Source organism: Bombina bombina, chromosome 6 (genome assembly GCF_027579735.1).
Source record: "Bombina bombina isolate aBomBom1 chromosome 6, aBomBom1.pri, whole genome shotgun sequence".
NCBI lineage: Eukaryota > Metazoa > Chordata > Amphibia > Anura > Bombinatoridae > Bombina > Bombina bombina.
Window position 1 is genome coordinate 58,504,382 of NC_069504.1, and position 19,112 is coordinate 58,523,493.

At 40.5% G+C, this 19,112-nt stretch overlaps 1 protein-coding gene across 3 annotated transcripts in view; it reads left to right on the forward strand.

Annotated features, from left to right (window-relative positions):
• PFKFB3 (6-phosphofructo-2-kinase/fructose-2,6-biphosphatase 3) overlaps nt 1-19,112 on the forward strand; it is a 236,909-nt gene that overhangs the window by 202,803 nt on the left and 14,994 nt on the right. The window contains exons 1-3 of one of the 3 annotated variants that reach the window (XM_053716421.1): nt 7,727-8,069; nt 18,333-18,458; nt 18,616-18,712. In XM_053716421.1, the coding sequence (XP_053572396.1) occupies nt 7,991-8,069; nt 18,333-18,458; nt 18,616-18,712 (302 nt within the window). In that variant the 5' untranslated portion in view covers nt 7,727-7,990. Of the gene's footprint in view, nt 1-7,726; nt 8,070-18,332; nt 18,459-18,615; nt 18,713-19,112 lie in introns of those variants that run through there. The other 2 variants (XM_053716422.1, XM_053716423.1) reach the window with 2 other exon arrangements.

A 19,112-nucleotide genomic window follows, 5' to 3' on the forward strand; every position in this document is an offset into this window, starting at 1 on the left:
TAACACACACAGCTCTGCCCATAACACACACAACTCTGTCCATAACACACACAGCTCTGCCCATAATGCACACAGCTCTGCCCATAACACACACAACTCTGTCCATAAAACACACAACTCTGTCCACAACACACACAGCTCTGCCCATAACACACACAACTCTGTCCATAACACGCCCAACTCTGCCCATAACACACAACTCTGTCCATAACACACACAGCTCTGCCCATAACACACACAGCTCTGCCCATAACACACACAATTCTGCCCATACACACACAACTCTGTCCATAACACACACAGCTCTGCCCATAACACACACAAATCTGTCCATAACACACACAGCTCTGCCCATACACACACAACTCTGTCCATAATACGCCCAACTCTGTCCACAACACACACAGCTCTGCCCATAACACACACGACTCTGCCCATAACACACACAACTCTGTCCATAACATGCCCAACTCTGCCCATAACACACACAGCTCTGCACATAACACACAAAAATCTACCCATAAAACACACAACTCTGCCCATAACACACACAACTCTGTCCATGACACACACAACTCTGCCAAGAACACACACAGCTCTGTCCATAACACACACAACTCTGTCCATAACATGCCCAACTCTGTCCATAACACACACAGCTCTGCACATAACACACAAAAATCTACCCATAAAACACACAACTCTGCCCATGACACACACAACTCTGCCAAGAACACACACAGCTCTGTCCATAACACACACAACTCTGTCCATAACATGCCCAACTCTGTCCATAACATGCCCAACACTGCCCATAACACACAAAACTCTGTCCATAGCACACACAACTCTGCCAATAACACACACAACTCTGTCCATAACACACACAACTCTGTCCATAACACACACAACTCTGTCCATAACATGCCCAACTCTGTCCATAACATGCCCAACACTGCCCATAACACACACAACTCTGTCCATAGCACACACAACTCTGCCAATAACACACACAACTCTGTCCATAACACACACAACTCTGTCCATAAGATGCCCAACACTGCCCATAACACACACAACTCTGTCCATAACACACACAACTCTGTCCATAACACACACAGCTCTGCCCATACCACACACAACTCTGTCCATAACACACACAACTCTGTCCATAACATGCCCTACTTGGCCCATAACACACACAACTCTGCCAATAACACACACAACTCTGTCCATAACACACACGACTCTGTCCATAACATGCCCAACTCTGTCCATAACATGCCCAACACTGCCCATAACACACACAACTCTGTCCATAGCACACACAACTCTGCCAATAACACACACAACTCTGTCCATAACAAACACAACTCTGCCCATGACACGCCCAACTCTGTCCATAACACACACAACTCTGCCCATAACACACACATCTCTGCCCATAACACACACAACTCTGCCCATATCATGCCCAACTCTGCCCAAAAAACACTACTCTGCTCATGTCAATTCCAACTCTGCCCATAACACACACAATTCTGCCCATAACTCACACAATTCTGCCCATAACACACACAGCTCTGCCCATAACACACACAACTCTACCCATAACACACAGCTCTGTCCATAACACGCCCAACTCTGCCCATAACACACAAAACTCTGCCCATAACACACACAGCTCTGCCCATACACACACAACTCTGCCCATAAAACACACAACTCTGTCCACAACACACACAGTTCTGCCAATAACACACACAGCTCTGCCCATAACACACACAACTCTGCCCATAATACGCCCAACTCTGTCCACAACACACACAGCTCTGTCCATAACACACACGACTCTGCCCATAACACACACAACTCTGTCCATAACATGCCCAACTCTGCCCAACACACAGCTCTGCACATAACACACAAAAATCTACCCATAAAACACACAACTCTGCCCATAACACACACAACTCTGTCCATGACACACACAACTCTGCCAAGAACACACACAGCTCTGTCCATAACATACACAACTCTGTCCATAACATGCCCAACTCTGTCCATAACATGCCCAACACTGCCCATAACACACAAAACTCTGTCCATAGCACACACAACTCTGCCAATAACACACACAACTCTGTCCATAAAACACACAACTCTATACATAACACAGACAACTCTGTCCATAACATGCCCAACTCTGTCCATAACATGCCCAACACTGCCCATATCACACACAACTCTGTCCATAGCACACACAACTCTGCCAATAACACACACAACTCTGTCCATAACACACACAACTCTGTCCATAAGATGCCCAACACTGCCCATAACACACACAACTCTGTCCATAACACACACAACTCTGCCCATACCACACACAACTCTGTCCATAACACACACAACTCTGGCCATAACACGCCCTACTTGGCCCATAACACACACAACTCTGCCAATAACACACACAACTCTGTCCATAACACACACAACTCTGTCCATAACATGCCCAACTCTGTCCATAACATGCCCAACACTGCCCATAACACACACAACTCTGTCCGTAGCACACACAACTCTGCCCATGACACGCCCAACTCTGTCCATAACACACACAACTCTGTCCATAACAAACACAACTCTGCCCATGACACGCCCAACTCTGTCCAAAACACACACAACTCTGTCCATAACAAACACAACTCTGCCCATGACACGCCCAACTCTGTCCATAACACACACAACTCTGCCCATAACACACACATCTCTGCCCATAACACACACAACTCTGCCCATATCATGCCCAACTCTGCCCAAAAAACACTACTCTGCTCATGACAATTCCAACTCTGCCCATAACACACACAATTCTGCCCATAACTCACACAATTCTGCCCATAACAAACACAGCTCTGCCCATAACACACACAACTCTACCCATAACACACACAGCTCTGTCCATAACACGCCCAACTCTGCCCATAACACACAAAACTCTGCCCATAACACACACAGCTCTGCCCACACTCTTCACACACACACACACACACATATATATATATATATATATATATATATATATATATATATATATATATATATATATATATATATATATTAATATATATATTAATATATATATTAAAAGAGAAGGTGATATTTTAAATGAAGTGGCACTACTAAACTCAAGCAACTATATTACTGGCATGTAAAAAATAGCTATCTAATTATCAAAGAATTCACAATTTTCCCCATAAAGAGGGTGGTCATTGATTACCCTCTTTAAGGGGAAAATTGGGCACTAATGAAACTGAGACTACACTGTGATAATTAGATCCTTCATGCCATCTATTTGTATTAATGCAAGGTTGCAAACATAAACAGAATGTGGCTGCAATGTGCTAGATGTGTTTGTGTGAATGTATTTTCCCTTTAAGATGTAGGTATGTATGAGAGCTGTCAGTTGTCCATAGGATTACCTACTAAACTTTCATTACAAGCAGATGATAGTGTGACAAAAGTAAATTTGCACTTGCAGGTTTGAGGACCAGTAGGATTGCATAACTGTGACAAATACATAATAAACAATAGCATTTACTTTGAATTTCAAATGAGTACTAGATTTTCTCTTGCAACTTTCAAAGTTAATTCCATTTTCCCTCCCCAGCATCATGTGACAGCCATTAGCCAATCACAAAACGCATAAATGTATATACTTGGTGCCTCAGAAAGTGTGCGTATAAAAAGATTGTGCACATTTCAAGTTTATTAGAATGTTATCCTCTATCTAGATCTTGAGAATGTCATTTTGACTTGAATGTCCCTTTCATGGGTAAGAACAAAGAAGCTCTGTGTAAAACATAAATTACACCAACATCAGAACCCTTGTGTTTAGCTATTAGTATACAGCACAAATATAAATTGCTGCTATAGGCTATAGCTTTTAGAAGACAACCTGAATTTAATTACAAAGACTTTTTAAATGTAATTGTTTTTCTTTTATGCTATAATTGGACTATAACGAGGGTTTATATTGGAGATCTAGGATATAGGGTAAGAATTATGGCAATATTATTCACACATTGAACTTAAGAAATATGAAATATCTCCTAATATGTCAATAGACTTGCTGAGTCTAAACTTAAATGCCTGCATGATAAAGAGAATAATACTATAAGTAGTATTAGGAGGTAACAGAACACTCAAATGGCTTTTAATAAATATGATATGCAGAATGCATCTAAAGATAAGCATTTAAGATAGATAGATAGATAGATAGATAGATAGATAGATAGATAGATAGATAGATAGATAGATAGATAGATGATTGATTAAATTGATTTATTAGATAGATATAGATTATTGATTAAATTGATCATATAGATAATCAGATATAGATTAGATGATTATTTATAGATATATAGATATAGATGATAGACAGATTCGATAGATTAGATAGATGATTGATTAAGTTGAATGATTAGATAGATAATAGATAAACTGATTGATTGATTGATTGATTGATTAGATAGATGAGTAGCCCTGCATGTGAGTGTATATATATATATATAATCTATCTAGTTATCAATATATAACGTGTATTACTAATACAAATTACAATACACACACACGTGTCTGCTGCTGCACCTCTCTGGCACATAGTGACCCAGGACATTACAGGGCAGGGAGGTAAGTGATACTATTTATGTCACTTAGCCTGAACTTGTGAAGTGACAAACACCTGAGATGCCAGCAGCAGGGACCACAGTATAAGCTGAGCAGGGAGGGGACATTAAGGAGGACAAGAAATTCCTATCAGAATGAGTGAACGTGAGAAACGTGCCTGAAACCGAGCAGCCTCCCCCTGCGTCCATCCCTGCACAGACAGCCCCCCCCCCCGCGTCCATCCCTGCACAGACAGCCCCCCCCCCGCGTCCATCCCTGCACAGACAGCCCCCCCCCCCCCCCCCCCCCGCGTCCATCCCTACTCAGGCAGCCCCCCCATCCCTGCACAGACAGCCCCCCCGTCCATCCCTGCTCAGGCAGCATCCACCCCCCCCCCCGATCATGTAGCCCCCCCCCAGCTCAGGAAGGCATCCACTCCCTCCTTGTCTAGTTCAGCCTCCTGCCAGCTGACATCTCTCAGCACTGGTCTTATGTGCAGGAACTGATGGCAGAGAGACAAGTGAATAACTGTCTCGGGGCAAAACCTCCATTTGTGCGAGTGTCATGCATATGTTCAAGTTATAGCTCTGTATACTTACCTATATACACCCACCCACCTCACTATATATACACCCATCTCACTATATATACACCAATCTCACACTATATATACACCAACCTCACTATATACACCCATCTCTCACTATATATACACCCACCTCACTATATATACACCCATCTCTCACTATATATACACCCACTTCACTATATATACACCCATCTCACCTTATATACACCCATCTCACTTTATATACACCCACCTCACTTTACATACACCCACCTCACTATATATACACTACCTCACTATATATACACCCATCTCTCACTATATATACACCAGCTCACTATATATACACCCATCTCACTTTATATACACCCACTGACTATATATACACCCATCTCACTATATATACACCTATCTCTCACTATATATACACCCATTTCACTTTATATACACCCACCTCACTATATATACACCAGCTCACTATATATACACCCATCTCACTTTATATACACCCACTCACTATATATACACCCACCTCACTATATATACACCCATCTCACTATATATACACCCATCTCACACTTTATATACACCCATCGCACACTATATATACACCAACCTCACTATATACACCCATCTCTCACTATATATACACCCACCTCACTATATATACACCCATCTCTCACTATATATACACCCATCTCTCACTATATATACACCCACTTCACTATATATACACCCATCTCACTTTATATACACCCATCTCACTTTATATACACCCACCTCACTATATATACACTACCTCACTATATATACACCCATCTCTCACTATATATACACCTATCTCTCACTATATATACACCCACCTCACTATATATACTGACACCCACCTTACTATATATACACCCACCTCACTATATATACTGACACCCACCTTACTATGTATACACCCACCTCACTATATATACTGACACCCACCTTACTATATATACACCCACCTCACTATATATACTGACACCCACCTTACTATGTATACACCCACCTCACTATATATACTGACACCCACCTTACTATATATACACCCACCTCACTATATATACTGACACCCACCTTACTATGTATACACCCACCTCACTATATATACTGACACCCACCTTACTATATATACACCCGCCTCACTTTATACACACCCTGGGTACCAACACAACTATATGCTGCCACATACTGAATTATATTAGCCTCATGAATCTTATATGGATGTTTGGCATGAAAAAGCAAGTAATATTTAAAGGCTGTCAGAGCATTATTAATTAATAGACAATAATTAATAGTTAATTCAGCTGTTAAACAAGTGGGTGCAACCCATTATAACTTGGGAATTTGAAATAGTTTGGAATATTTATATATACTGTAATTTCATCAGTGGGTTACAGAAGAGAAAAAGAAAGTAAAGACAAGTGGCTAATTTACCAGATGTTTGGTGGCCACATTCTTTGTCACCCCAGGCGAGGATCACAGGAATTCCTAAGAACAAAGGACATCTAATGTGTGACAAACCAACTCGCCTGCTCTTTACAAATTTAAATGAAGATGTAGGAATAAGAAAGACCAGGGGGGAAAACCTTTTTGAGAAAAAAAAAAAAATAGAAGAAATTGCAAAGATTAGTTTAGTGCAAAAAAATAAATAATAATCTTGCTCTGTAAGCTTTGCACATAGACTAGCAGCAGAATGTGTTTAGGTCACTTTAGAAAACCTTTTTAAATGTATCTTTAGTTGTAAAAAAGAAATATCTGTTGTTCCAACCCCCCACCCAGAATATGTACCAACCTGACTACTGGCAATTTACAGTGGTCATTATTATTCCAACAGACTGACACCCATCCTCCTAACACTAAAACATATCATTCCAACTTCAGATACTGTTTCACACTTCTTATTTTAATGTAACTTTATGAAATGGTATCAAGTAATTGCATCTTCTGAACTGAAGAATAAAATATTTTTTTGTATATTGTGGTTCAGATTTCTGTATAAGATGATATTATCAGCATTATCTATTTTTATTTTATGCACAGCATACTGGTCTAATTAAAAACACATTTTATATATATATATATATATATATATATATATATATATATATATATATATATATATATATATATATATATATATATATATATATACACATACATTATATACACATACATATATATATCTCATACATAACATGACTAATGTACAATAATCTTAAACATAATACGCATTATGTGTTTATGATGATGATTATTATGAATGCAAATTAATTATTTTTGCTTTTTCTCAATGTACCATAATTCATTTTCAATCTTCATTTTAAGGCGAAATATCTTGTGCACATGATTTTTGAACATTTGAGAAAACTTTGTATAAGGAGAGTGAATATATCTGTGTAGTATATCTATTTGATGCTGAGTGAAATAAAACGACTCCGGTGCGCAAGCGGTTAAGAAGTTACGTGCGAGGCATGGGCTGCAGTAGCGGAATGTGGGCGGTAGGTGGCAGCAGTGAAATACAGGTGTAGAAGGCACGCCCTCCTCCGTGTGACGTCAGGAGTTTCGCCGGCCGGGGTTTTTTACAGGCTGCAGAGGCTGCGCCAGGAACAGAACAGATCGGACAGTGCGCGATTACAGTTAGTAGTTTCCCGTAATGCGCGGCACCCAGTGATACGGAGCCCGAGTGATTCCGAGTACGTGCAGTGATTATCCGCGGTCATGCCTATGGAACTAACGCAGAACAGGATTCACAAGATCTGGCTTCCCAGAGAACGGCTTCCGCAGATCCCCGTGAACGGTAAGCGGGTGCTCTCGGGAGAAGGAAACGGATGTTACGGGGCTTACTGGTTTCATCTCTCATCTGGGTGTGATCTGCACTGACTGCACATAACGAGTTATTATAATAAGAGGGAGATCTGCCAATATCTAGTGCTTAGAACTGTGCTGGAGTTATTAGGGTGATGTACAGGGTAATGTGCTTAGAACTGTGCTGGAGTTATTAGGGTGATGTACAGGGTAATGTGCTTAGAACTGTGCTGGAGTTATTAGGGTGATGTACAGGGTAATGTGCTTAGAACTGTGCTGGAGTTATTAGGGTGATGTGCTTAGAACTGTGCTGGAGTTATTAGGGTGATGTACAGGGTAATGTGCTTAGAACTGTGCTGGAGTTATTAGGGTGATGTGCTTAGAACTGTGCTGGAGTTATTAGGGTGATGTACAGGGTAATGTGCTTAGAACTGTGCTGGAGTTATTAGGGTGATGTGCTTAGAACTGTGCTGGAGTTATTAGGGTGATGTACAGGGTAATGTGCTTAGAACTGTGCTGGAGTTATTAGGGTGATGTGCTTAGAACTGTGCTGGAGTTATTAGGGTGATGTACAGGGTAATGTGCTTAGAACTGTGCTGGAGTTATTAGGGTGATGTGCTTAGAACTGTGCTGGAGTTATTAGGGTGATGTACAGGGTGATGTGCTTAGAACTGTGCTGGAGTTATTAGGGTGATGTACAGGGTGATGTGCTTAGAACTGTGCTGGAGTTATTAGGGTGATGTACAGGGTGATGTGCTTAGAACTGTGCTGGAGTTATTAGGGTGATGTACAGGGCAATGTGCTTAGAACTGTGCTGGAGTTATTAGGGTGATGTACAGGGCAATGTGCTTAGAACTGTGCTGGAGTTATTAGGGTGATGTACAGGGTGATGTGCTTAGAACTGTGCTGGAGTTATTAGGGTGATGTACAGGGTAATGTGCTTAGAACTGTGCTGGAGTTATTAGGGTGATGTACAGGGCAATGTGCTTAGAACTGTGCTGGAGTTATTAGGGTGATGTACAGGGCAATGTGCTTAGAACTGTGCTGGAGTTATTAGGGTGATGTACAGGGCAATGTGCTTAGAACTGTGCTGGAGTTATTAGGGTGATGTACAGGGTAATGTGCTTAGAACTGTGCTGGAGTTATTAGGGTGATGTACAGGGCAATGTGCTTAGAACTGTGCTGGAGTTATTAGGGTGATGTACAGGGTAATGTGCTTAGAACTGTGCTGGAGTTATTAGGGTAATGTACAGGGCAATGTGCTTAGAACTGTGCTGGAGTTATTAGGGTGATGTACAGGGCAATGTGCTTAGAACTGTGCTGGAGTTATTAGGGTGATGTACAGGGCAATGTGCTTAGAACTGTGCTGGAGTTATTAGGGTGATGTACAGGGCAATGTGCTTAGAACTGTGCTGGAGTTATTAGGGTGATGTACAGGGTGATGTGCTTAGAACTGTGCTGGAGTTATTAGGGTGATGTGCTTAGAACTGTGCTGGAGTTATTAGGGTGATGTACAGGGTGATGTGCTTAGAACTGTGCTGGAGTTATTAGGGTGATGTACAGGGCAATGTGCTTAGAACTGTGCTGGAGTTATTAGGGTGATGTACAGGGCAATGTGCTTAGAACTGTGCTGGAGTTATTAGGGTGATGTACAGGGCAATGTGCTTAGAACTGTGCTGGAGTTATTAGGGTGATGTACAGGGCAATGTGCTTAGAACTGTGCTGGAGTTATTAGGGTGATGTACAGGGCAATGTGCTTAGAACTGTGCTGGAGTTATTAGAGTGATGTGCTTAGAACTGTGCTGGAGTTATTAGGGTGATGTACAGGGCAATGTGCTTAGAACTGTGCTGGAGTTATTAGGGTGATGTACAGGGCAATGTGCTTAGAACTGTGCTGGAGTTATTAGGGTGATGTGCTTAGAACTGTGCTGGAGTTATTAGGGTGATGTACAGGGTGATGTGCTTAGAACTGTGCTGGAGTTATTAGGGTGATGTACAGGGCAATGTGCTTAGAACTGTGCTGGAGTTATTAGGGTGATGTGCTTAGAACTGTGCTGGAGTTATTAGGGTGATGTACAGGGTGATGTGCTTAGAACTGTGCTGGAGTTATTAGGGTGATGTGCTTAGAACTGTGCTGGAGTTATTAGGGTGATGTGCTTAGAACTGTGCTGGAGTTATTAGGGTGATGTGCTTAGAACTGTGCTGGAGTTATTAGGGTGGTGTGCTTAGAACTGTGCTGGCGTTATTAGGGTGGTGTGCTTAGAACTGTGCTGGCGTTATTAGGGTGGTGTGCTTAGAACTGTGCTGGAGTTATTAGGGTGGTGTGCTTAGAACTGTGCTGGAGTTATTAGGGTGGTGTGCTTAGAACTGTGCTGGAGTTATTAGGGTGATGTACAGGGCAATGTGCTTAGAACTGTGCTGGAGTTATTAGGGTGATGTGCTTAGAACTGTGCTGGAGTTATTAGGGTGATGTGCTTAGAACTGTGCTGGAGTTATTAGGGTGATGTGCTTAGAACTGTGCTGGAGTTATTAGGGTGATGTACAGGGCAATGTGCTTAGAACTGTGCTGGAGTTATTAGGGTGATGCACAGGGTGATGTGCTTAGAACTGTGCTGGAGTTATTAGGGTGATGTACAGGGTGATGTGCTTAGAACTGTGCTGGAGTTATTAGGGTGATGTACAGGGTGATGTGCTTAGAACTGTGCTGGAGTTATTAGGGTGATGTGCTTAGAACTGTGCTGGAGTTATTAGGGTGATGTGCTTAGAACTGTGCTGGAGTTATTAGGGTGATGTGCTTAGAACTGTGCTGGAGTTATTAGGGTGATGTGCTTAGAACTGTGCTGGAGTTATTAGGGTGATGTACAGGGTGATGTGCTTAGAACTGTGCTGGAGTTATTAGGGTGATGTGCTTAGAACTGTGCTGGAGTTATTAGGGTGGTGTGCTTAGAACTGTGCTGGAGTTATTAGGGTGATGTACAGGGTGATGTGCTTAGAACTGTGCTGGAGTTATTAGGGTGATGTACAGGGTGATGTGCTTAGAACTGTGCTGGAGTTATTAGGGTGATGTGCTTAGAACTGTGCTGGAGTTATTAGGGTGATGTGCTTAGAACTGTGCTGGAGTTATTAGGGTGATGTACAGGGTGATGTGCTTAGAACTGTGCTGGGGTTATTAGGGTGGTGTGCTTAGAACTGTGCTGGAGTTATTAGGGTGGTGTGCTTAGAACTGTGCTGGAGTTATTAGGGTGGTGTGCTTAGAACTGTGCTGGAGTTATTAGGGTGGTGTGCTTAGAACTGTGCTGGAGTTATTAGGGTGGTGTGCTTAGAACTGTGCTGGAGTTATTAGGGTGGTGTGCTTAGAACTGTGCTGGAGTTATTAGGGTGGTGTGCTTAGAACTGTGCTGGAGTTATTAGGGTGATGTGCTTAGAACTGTGCTGGAGTTATTAGGGTGATGTACAGGGTGATGTGCTTAGAACTGTGCTGGAGTTATTAGGGTGATGTACAGGGTGATGTGCTTAGAACTGTGCTGGAGTTATTAGGGTGGTGTGCTTAGAACTGTGCTGGAGTTATTAGGGTGGTGTGCTTAGAACTGTGCTGGCGTTATTAGGGTGGTGTGCTTAGAACTGTGCTGGAGTTATTAGGGTGGTGTGCTTAGAACTGTGCTGGAGTTATTAGGGTGGTGTGCTTAGAACTGTGCTGGCGTTATTAGGGTGGTGTGCTTAGAACTGTGCTGGAGTTATTAGGGTGGTGTGCTTAGAACTGTGCTGGAGTTATTAGGGTGGTGTGCTTAGAACTGTGCTGGAGTTATTAGGGTGGTGTGCTTAGAACTGTGCTGGAGTTATTAGGGTGGTGTACAGGGCAATGTGCTTAGAACTGTGCTGGAGTTATTAGGGTGATGTGCTTAGAACTGTGCTGGAGTTATTAGGGTGATGTGCTTAGAACTGTGCTGGAGTTATTAGGGTGATGTACAAGGCAATGTGCTTAGAACTGTGCTGGAGTTATTAGGGTGATGTGCTTAGAACTGTGCTGGAGTTATTAGGGTGATGTACAGGGTGATGTGCTTAGAACTGTGCTGGAGTTATTAGGGTGATGTACAGGGTGATGTGCTTAGAACTGTGCTGGAGTTATTAGGGTGATGTACAGGGTGATGTGCTTAGAACTGTGCTGGAGTTATTAGGGTGATGTGCTTAGAACTGTGCTGGAGTTATTAGGGTGATGTGCTTAGAACTGTGCTGGAGTTATTAGGGTGATGTACAGGGTGATGTGCTTAGAACTGTGCTGGAGTTATTAGGGTGATGTACAGGGTGATGTGCTTAGAACTGTGCTGGAGTTATTAGGGTGGTGTGCTTAGAACTGTGCTGGAGTTATTAGGGTGGTGTGCTTAGAACTGTGCTGGAGTTATTAGGGTGGTGTGCTTAGAACTGTGCTGGAGTTATTAGGGTGGTGTGCTTAGAACTGTGCTGGAGTTATTAGGGTGGTGTGCTTAGAACTGTGCTGGAGTTATTAGGGTGGTGTGCTTAGAACTGTGCTGGAGTTATTAGGGTGCTTATACATATGCTGGGGTGATCTACCAATAGCTAGTGCTTATACATATGATGGGGGTTATTACCGTGTTGCACCAATAGCTAGTGCTTATGCATATGATGGGGGTTATTACCAATAGCTAGTGTTTATACATATGCTCTGGTTATTGGGGTGTTGCACCAATAGCTAGTGCTTATACATATGCTGGGGTTATTGGGGTGATGTACCAATAGCTAGTAATTATACATATGCTGGGGTGATGTACCAATAGCTAGTGTTTATACATATGCTCTGGTTATTGGGGTTTTGCACCAATAGCTAGTGCTTATACATATGCTGGGTTTTTTTGGGGGGTGTACTTATATCTAGTGCTTATACCTATGCTGGGATTATTGGGGTGAAGTACTTATACATATGTTGGTGTTATTGGGTTGATGTACCAATAGCTAGTGCTTATACTGGAGTTATTGGGTGGCTATTTGACCCAATTATTCTTTGATAAGTCATAGGGATCTCTTGTTACCGTTGACTGTAACTGCTGAGCATATCTGCATGTTGTGGGTGCTGAATGATTATTGGAGGACACGACTGAGGAAAAGGGGCGTATTGCTGAGCCATCAGTCACTGATCAGCTGTGCATCAGACATTGTATTCCCATTCCTGGCAGGTTGCCAAGGAGAATTTAAAGATGATCTATCCCACCCCCCACAGTTCAATACCCTGAGGTGGGGGAGTACCATTGAAGAGGATTATACTTCTTAATACATGACACACAGGGGGGTTGGAGTGTTTCCTTTCTAATGTGTTTAGCCAGAGCAGATCCATGCAGGTATTTGTCACAACAGGAATTCTGTAATTACAACACAACAGGGGTTACAACTGCTACTTCTAATATAATGTTGGTATAATATACAGACATCTATTGTGTTAATAAGTGACTGTGTATATTAATCATCTGATGATAAAATGCCACATTATGGTTTATGTATTTATTGTACTTAGTTTGCTTTTAAACTCCATAAACTCCAACTTTCTTGTTTACTCCTATTATAATTTGTTCTTCTTTCTCTTGCTATCTTTATTTGTAAAAGCAGGCATGTGAGTGAAGGAGCCGGCCCATTTTTGGTTCAGAACCCTGGGTAGCACTTGCTGATTGGTGGCTACATTTGCTTAAAATTGCATGCTCTTTCTGAATTATTAAAGGAAAAAATGGCTTTATTATCTCTTTAATAAAGCATTTTAACTTGCAATTGCTGCACGTGTGTGTGCTGTGCTGCCCCTACAGGTTGTTAGCTGTGCTGCAGTGTATCAGCTATGAGCGTCACACTCTAATCCTCATTTCACATTTGTTAAATGTCAGCTATGGGGAGTGAACCTGATGCCTAGGTCCCAGGATATCTTTCTAAACCTGGAATCTCCTATGTGTTTATTCATCATGTATTATTGATCCCCATCTGTGATCTGGTTCTTTGGCCATAGCAAAGGTTCTGGATTTGTATTATTCTCAAATTGTGACTTATAATGTTTATAGTCTTGAGCATTTATTTTCTTGTCCTAAATAAAAATACATTCTATAAGTGTTTAACACATACAAGGAAACAGTTTATAAAAGTTTAGTTTTCCTAATTATGGGACCCCTGCTGATATATCTAAGCGCTGATAATCTGTTACAAAACACACAGTTCGTAATATTATATAAGATGTATCTATAATTAAATAGTACATTGTCATTTATTACACTTGCTTCTATTTTGTAGAATACACCTATAATTTAATGGTTACATGATTCAGTTATACATGAATTAAACATCATTGTTGTAAAAGTCAGTTTTGTTCTCTGCTGCTCCCAGTCTTATGCTTGATCATCATTCCTAAGTAAGGTCATGCACCTGTCCCCGTCCTCCATGACAAAATATTGCTTTATTATACAACTGGCTGAAAGAGGGGGTTACCTTATCATGTGACCATGCATGCCTTCTTGTTCTGTCTGTGAATCTGGATAGGTAGGAACCACTGAATGTTTTTCACAGGCTAATGCTTACTTTGTGCGGTAGCTATATGATCAGATGTTGGTGCGCCTCATTCCCACTTAATGCATGTTTAACATTACAATTAGATTTCATTGCACGCTGTATTGACATACATTTTATTATCCTTCAGACTTTCATCTTCTCTATAGATTTAAAAAAAAAAAAAAAAAGTTGTCTGGACCCTGTAAATAATAAATATTAATTCCTGGTAACCTGTGAGAATTTAGCTTTTTCCTCTGTGGTTTGCCTTTTAAAACCTTTTTAAAGGGACAGTATACACCAATTTTAATATAACTGCATGTAATAGACACTACAGTACTATATAGAATCGTATGCACAGATAGTGATATAAAAATCCAAACTTACTTAGAAGCTCCCAGTTTAGCACTATTGATGAGGTTAGGCTGGGACACCCACTGAAAGGGATTAAGAAAGCAGGAAGAGCAGACCCCCCCCCCCCCTTTACACAAACAGGAGCAAGCAGGTCTACATCTGATACTTTCAGCCTTGGTTAGCAGTCTGAAAATCAGCTAAAAAATCAGCAGAACTATACAATGTTACAAAAACACTCCCAGATGGGCTATATAAATGGATCATCTACAAATCATGTATGCAAAGAAAATCTAGTGTACAATGTCCCTTTAATTATAGATGAGTTTTGACCTACATTTCCTGTTAAAACACAGGAAGGCGATATCCTATTCTGAGCTTGATCAATATGTGTTTATTTAAAGGGACCTGCCTGAGACATGGCCTTCAGTGGTGCCTCATTGACAGCTGTTTATCAGCAGAGAATTGCCCCCCCCCCCCCCCCCAATCCCAAAGGGACATATGTGCTTTGTGATTCACTGACTAGTGACTTAGCAGATGTTGATTACATTGCTTTTCTTCCCCCTCTGGCATTGGAATTAAGTAAATGCAAATTAGAATCAATAAAAGCGACAGTTTTAATACATTGACTATCATTGGTACTTAAAGGGACAGGTAACTCCAAATCATGAAAGTAAATTTTGGGTAGAACATACAATTTTAAACAACTTTCCAATTTACTTCTATTATCAAATCTACTTCATTCTTTTATTAACCTTTGCAGAAGGAAAAACATTGCAGTACTGACAGCTAGCTGAACATATCTAGTTAGCCAATCGCAAATGACCGTTTTTGAATACAGACTTTTTAAAAAAAAATTTTTTTATTGCTCACACAAAGTATACATATATTGCCATTTTGTAAAATGTACAATAACCTAATACACCTATGCTGTAGGGCTGCACTATATATGGATGCTCTGTTAAATAATATTGCACTAACCCTAGTTGTCTGCTGTACCTGCAAGGGCTTTAAACATATACAGTATGTACAGAATCAGATCCTATCGCAGCTCCCAAGTAGAAAATGATTGGTGGTTGCTTGCGCATGCTGCTCTTTAATTGGCTGGCTGAATCTTACCCATGTGTTTAGCTGCAAAACCACACCGGCTAGTCTCCGTAGCTAAAAATCATGTTCTAACAATTAAGCACGTCCCTTATTTTTCTGTTTCTTTAATGCTCCAGCAGTATTTACAGTTCTTGAATTGCTGTGTAAGCGGTCACACCACTGTGTAGCCATCAATTAGGAACTGTAGTCTCATAAGGTCATTGCTAGTGACTTATCTGCAGGACATTGTGGATTATTTAGGATTACATTCTGGGCACACAGCAGAGCATGTGTATCGGGCACTGTTAGCCGGCATAACCTGTATCTGCATCTTCTAATCCCTGATGATAACTAACATGAAATAAACACATTTAAGTGAGTTTCAGGTGACAAAATATTTTGCTTTCTATTCATTGTATTTTAAAGGGACATGAAATCAAATTTTTTTTTATTATCCATCCAGTGACAAAACTTTTTAGCGAGCCTCTTATCTCTAATGCCAGCCTAGGGCCTATATAAATGAGCTTATAAATATTGCTTTAAAAATATTTACCTGAATAAATATAAATTATGGGAATTTACCGTTTTAGTAGCTTAGTATTTTAAAGATAGTCAGATTAATATCTAAATATTACATCCTGTTTTTTTAAATAAACCTTTTTACTGCTGATTAATACTGTGAAATCCATATTATGACGTTTACTTGACCCATCATGATATATTTTATATTTTTATGATCTTTAAGAAGCTGACTTTTATAGCGTTGCAACTAGGTTTTTAAAAGTAAGATTTGAGATGTTAACTTAATGGAGATGTCATCTACCTCTTAGTATCAAGGCTCGTTGATAGAGGGGGGCCTTCTAAACCAGGGCTTGACAAACCCAGGAGCAAGGGAGCCACTGGCTAGTAGAATTTTTACCCCTGGTTATTAACTTTTTTTTTGTTCTTGCTCCTGAATATTCTTACTGGCTACTAAATTTTAAACAGATTTGTCGACCCTTTTCTAAGCATTTCCTTACTCAATTGTGCCAGATAAACATTTCTGTGCTACGCCTATTGTTAGTTGGATATTTAGAAGAATGTTTTATTAAAGGGACATTATACACTCATTTTTTCTTTGCATAAATGTTTTGTAGATGATCTATTTATATAGCCCATAAAGTTGTTTTTTTTTTAAAAATAAATGTATAGTTTTGCTTATTTTTAAATAACATTGCTCTGATTTTCAGACTCCTAACCAAGCCCCAAAGTTTTATGTGAATACCGTCAGCTACCTTCTCCAGCTTGCTCCTGTTTGTGTAAAGGGTCTTTTCATATGCAAAAGAAGGGGGAGGGGGGAGTGTCTTATTTGCCACTTGCTGTGGGCTTTCCAGCTACATTTTTAAACAGAGCTAAACTGAGAGCTTCTAAGTAAGTTTTTAAACAGTTTTACACTGGATTTTTATATCAGTATCTGTGCATATTATTCTTTATAGTAGTGTCTATTACATGCAGTTATATGAAAATGAGTGTATACTGTCCCTTTAACGGCTTTGTTTACTTTGGGGTCATCTCAGTTTCTACCATCTGCACCTGTTATCCCTGCCTAGGGCAAATGGCTGCAATTATAGATTGTCTAATTACAGGACAAAAGGAATGGCAGAAGCTTGCTTCACTTTGCAATTAGAATTTCTTAGATCATGATAAAGGTAATCCGTTTCTTATGGACATGACAATAGCTGAAACCAGGGAAGACTGATGTAGGAAATTATAACTTCTTGCCCCCAAAAGAAAATGTCCTCATGTGCTATAGTCTCTTCTGTATCTAAAATCTAACGAGTCATAAGTGACCCCAGCGCTTGTTCTTAGCCAAACGTGTGGGGAGCGTTGTGTGGTGCTAGTTCTCTGGCATTGAATATAGACAATGTGCTTTTTGGGATAAACTAATTATATCTGTTTATCTGACTGTCAATAGAACTTATATCAAGTTAATTTGCAGCAACAGGATTCCAACACCAGCAGGTGATAGATATATAATGTGTGTGTGTATATATAAAATGTATGTATGTTAGGCCTGGGGATTGATGCATTTTTAGCTTTCAGTTGCCTGTGAGTTGCAACTGTCACTTCTGTGTCCGTGCATCTGCTTAAATAAATGTGACTGTTCTACTGACTCATGTTGTGTTTAATTAATGAGAGTCTGGGAATACCAGTGTCGTGTTTCAGCAGATTGAGTGCCTATGTGTTAGTGTCTTTTTGATCTCATCAGCAACATTGATTTCCCCCCCCCCCCTCTCTCTGTTTTCAGTAAGTGGTCCTCGACTTGCCAACTCACCAACTGTGATTGTAATGGTCGGGCTGCCAGCTCGGGGGAAGACTTATATCTCCAAAAAGCTGACTCGTTATCTCAACTGGAGTGGGGTGCCCACAAAAGGTGATTTATTTTTATTCTGTATTTCTTGCCTGTTTGTATATTATACCCAATTGATTTAACTGCTAATTGCACCTGTTCTATGTATGATAACTTGTATCATCTTTAGATACATTTTACTTTATACTCTGTGTTAAATGCTACTATATTTCTGTTGCAGTTTTCAATGTGGGCGAGTATAGACGGGAAGGTGTTAAGGATTTCTGCTCATACGATTTCTTCCGCGCTGACAATCAGGAAGCTATGCAAGTCAGAAGGTTGGTATTCCATTCATGGTCTGTTTTTGTCTTTTATTAAGTAGTAGTAGTAGTATGAAGCATTCTGCTCCTTGTCCTGAAATCATATCATTGTATTCTTTGGTAAACGTGCAAGGAAGCAGATGAATTGTTTTACTTCCAAACAATAACACAAAATACTTTACATGGCGGAACAAACTGTCTAGTAGTGTAATTAGTTCATTTATTTTAATTCAGTTAATATGCCAGGCCCTTGTTCTAAGACTAGAAGAAGGTGGAACCATTTGTGCAATTTTGGGTGTTTTTGGGAAGCAAGAGTGGACAAAAATGTAGCTCCCATATATCTTGTTGGCAAGTTTAGAGTAATAAAAGTGTGCAGTCTGAATGTCTTTATTTAAAAATACATTGTTACTCCCATTAG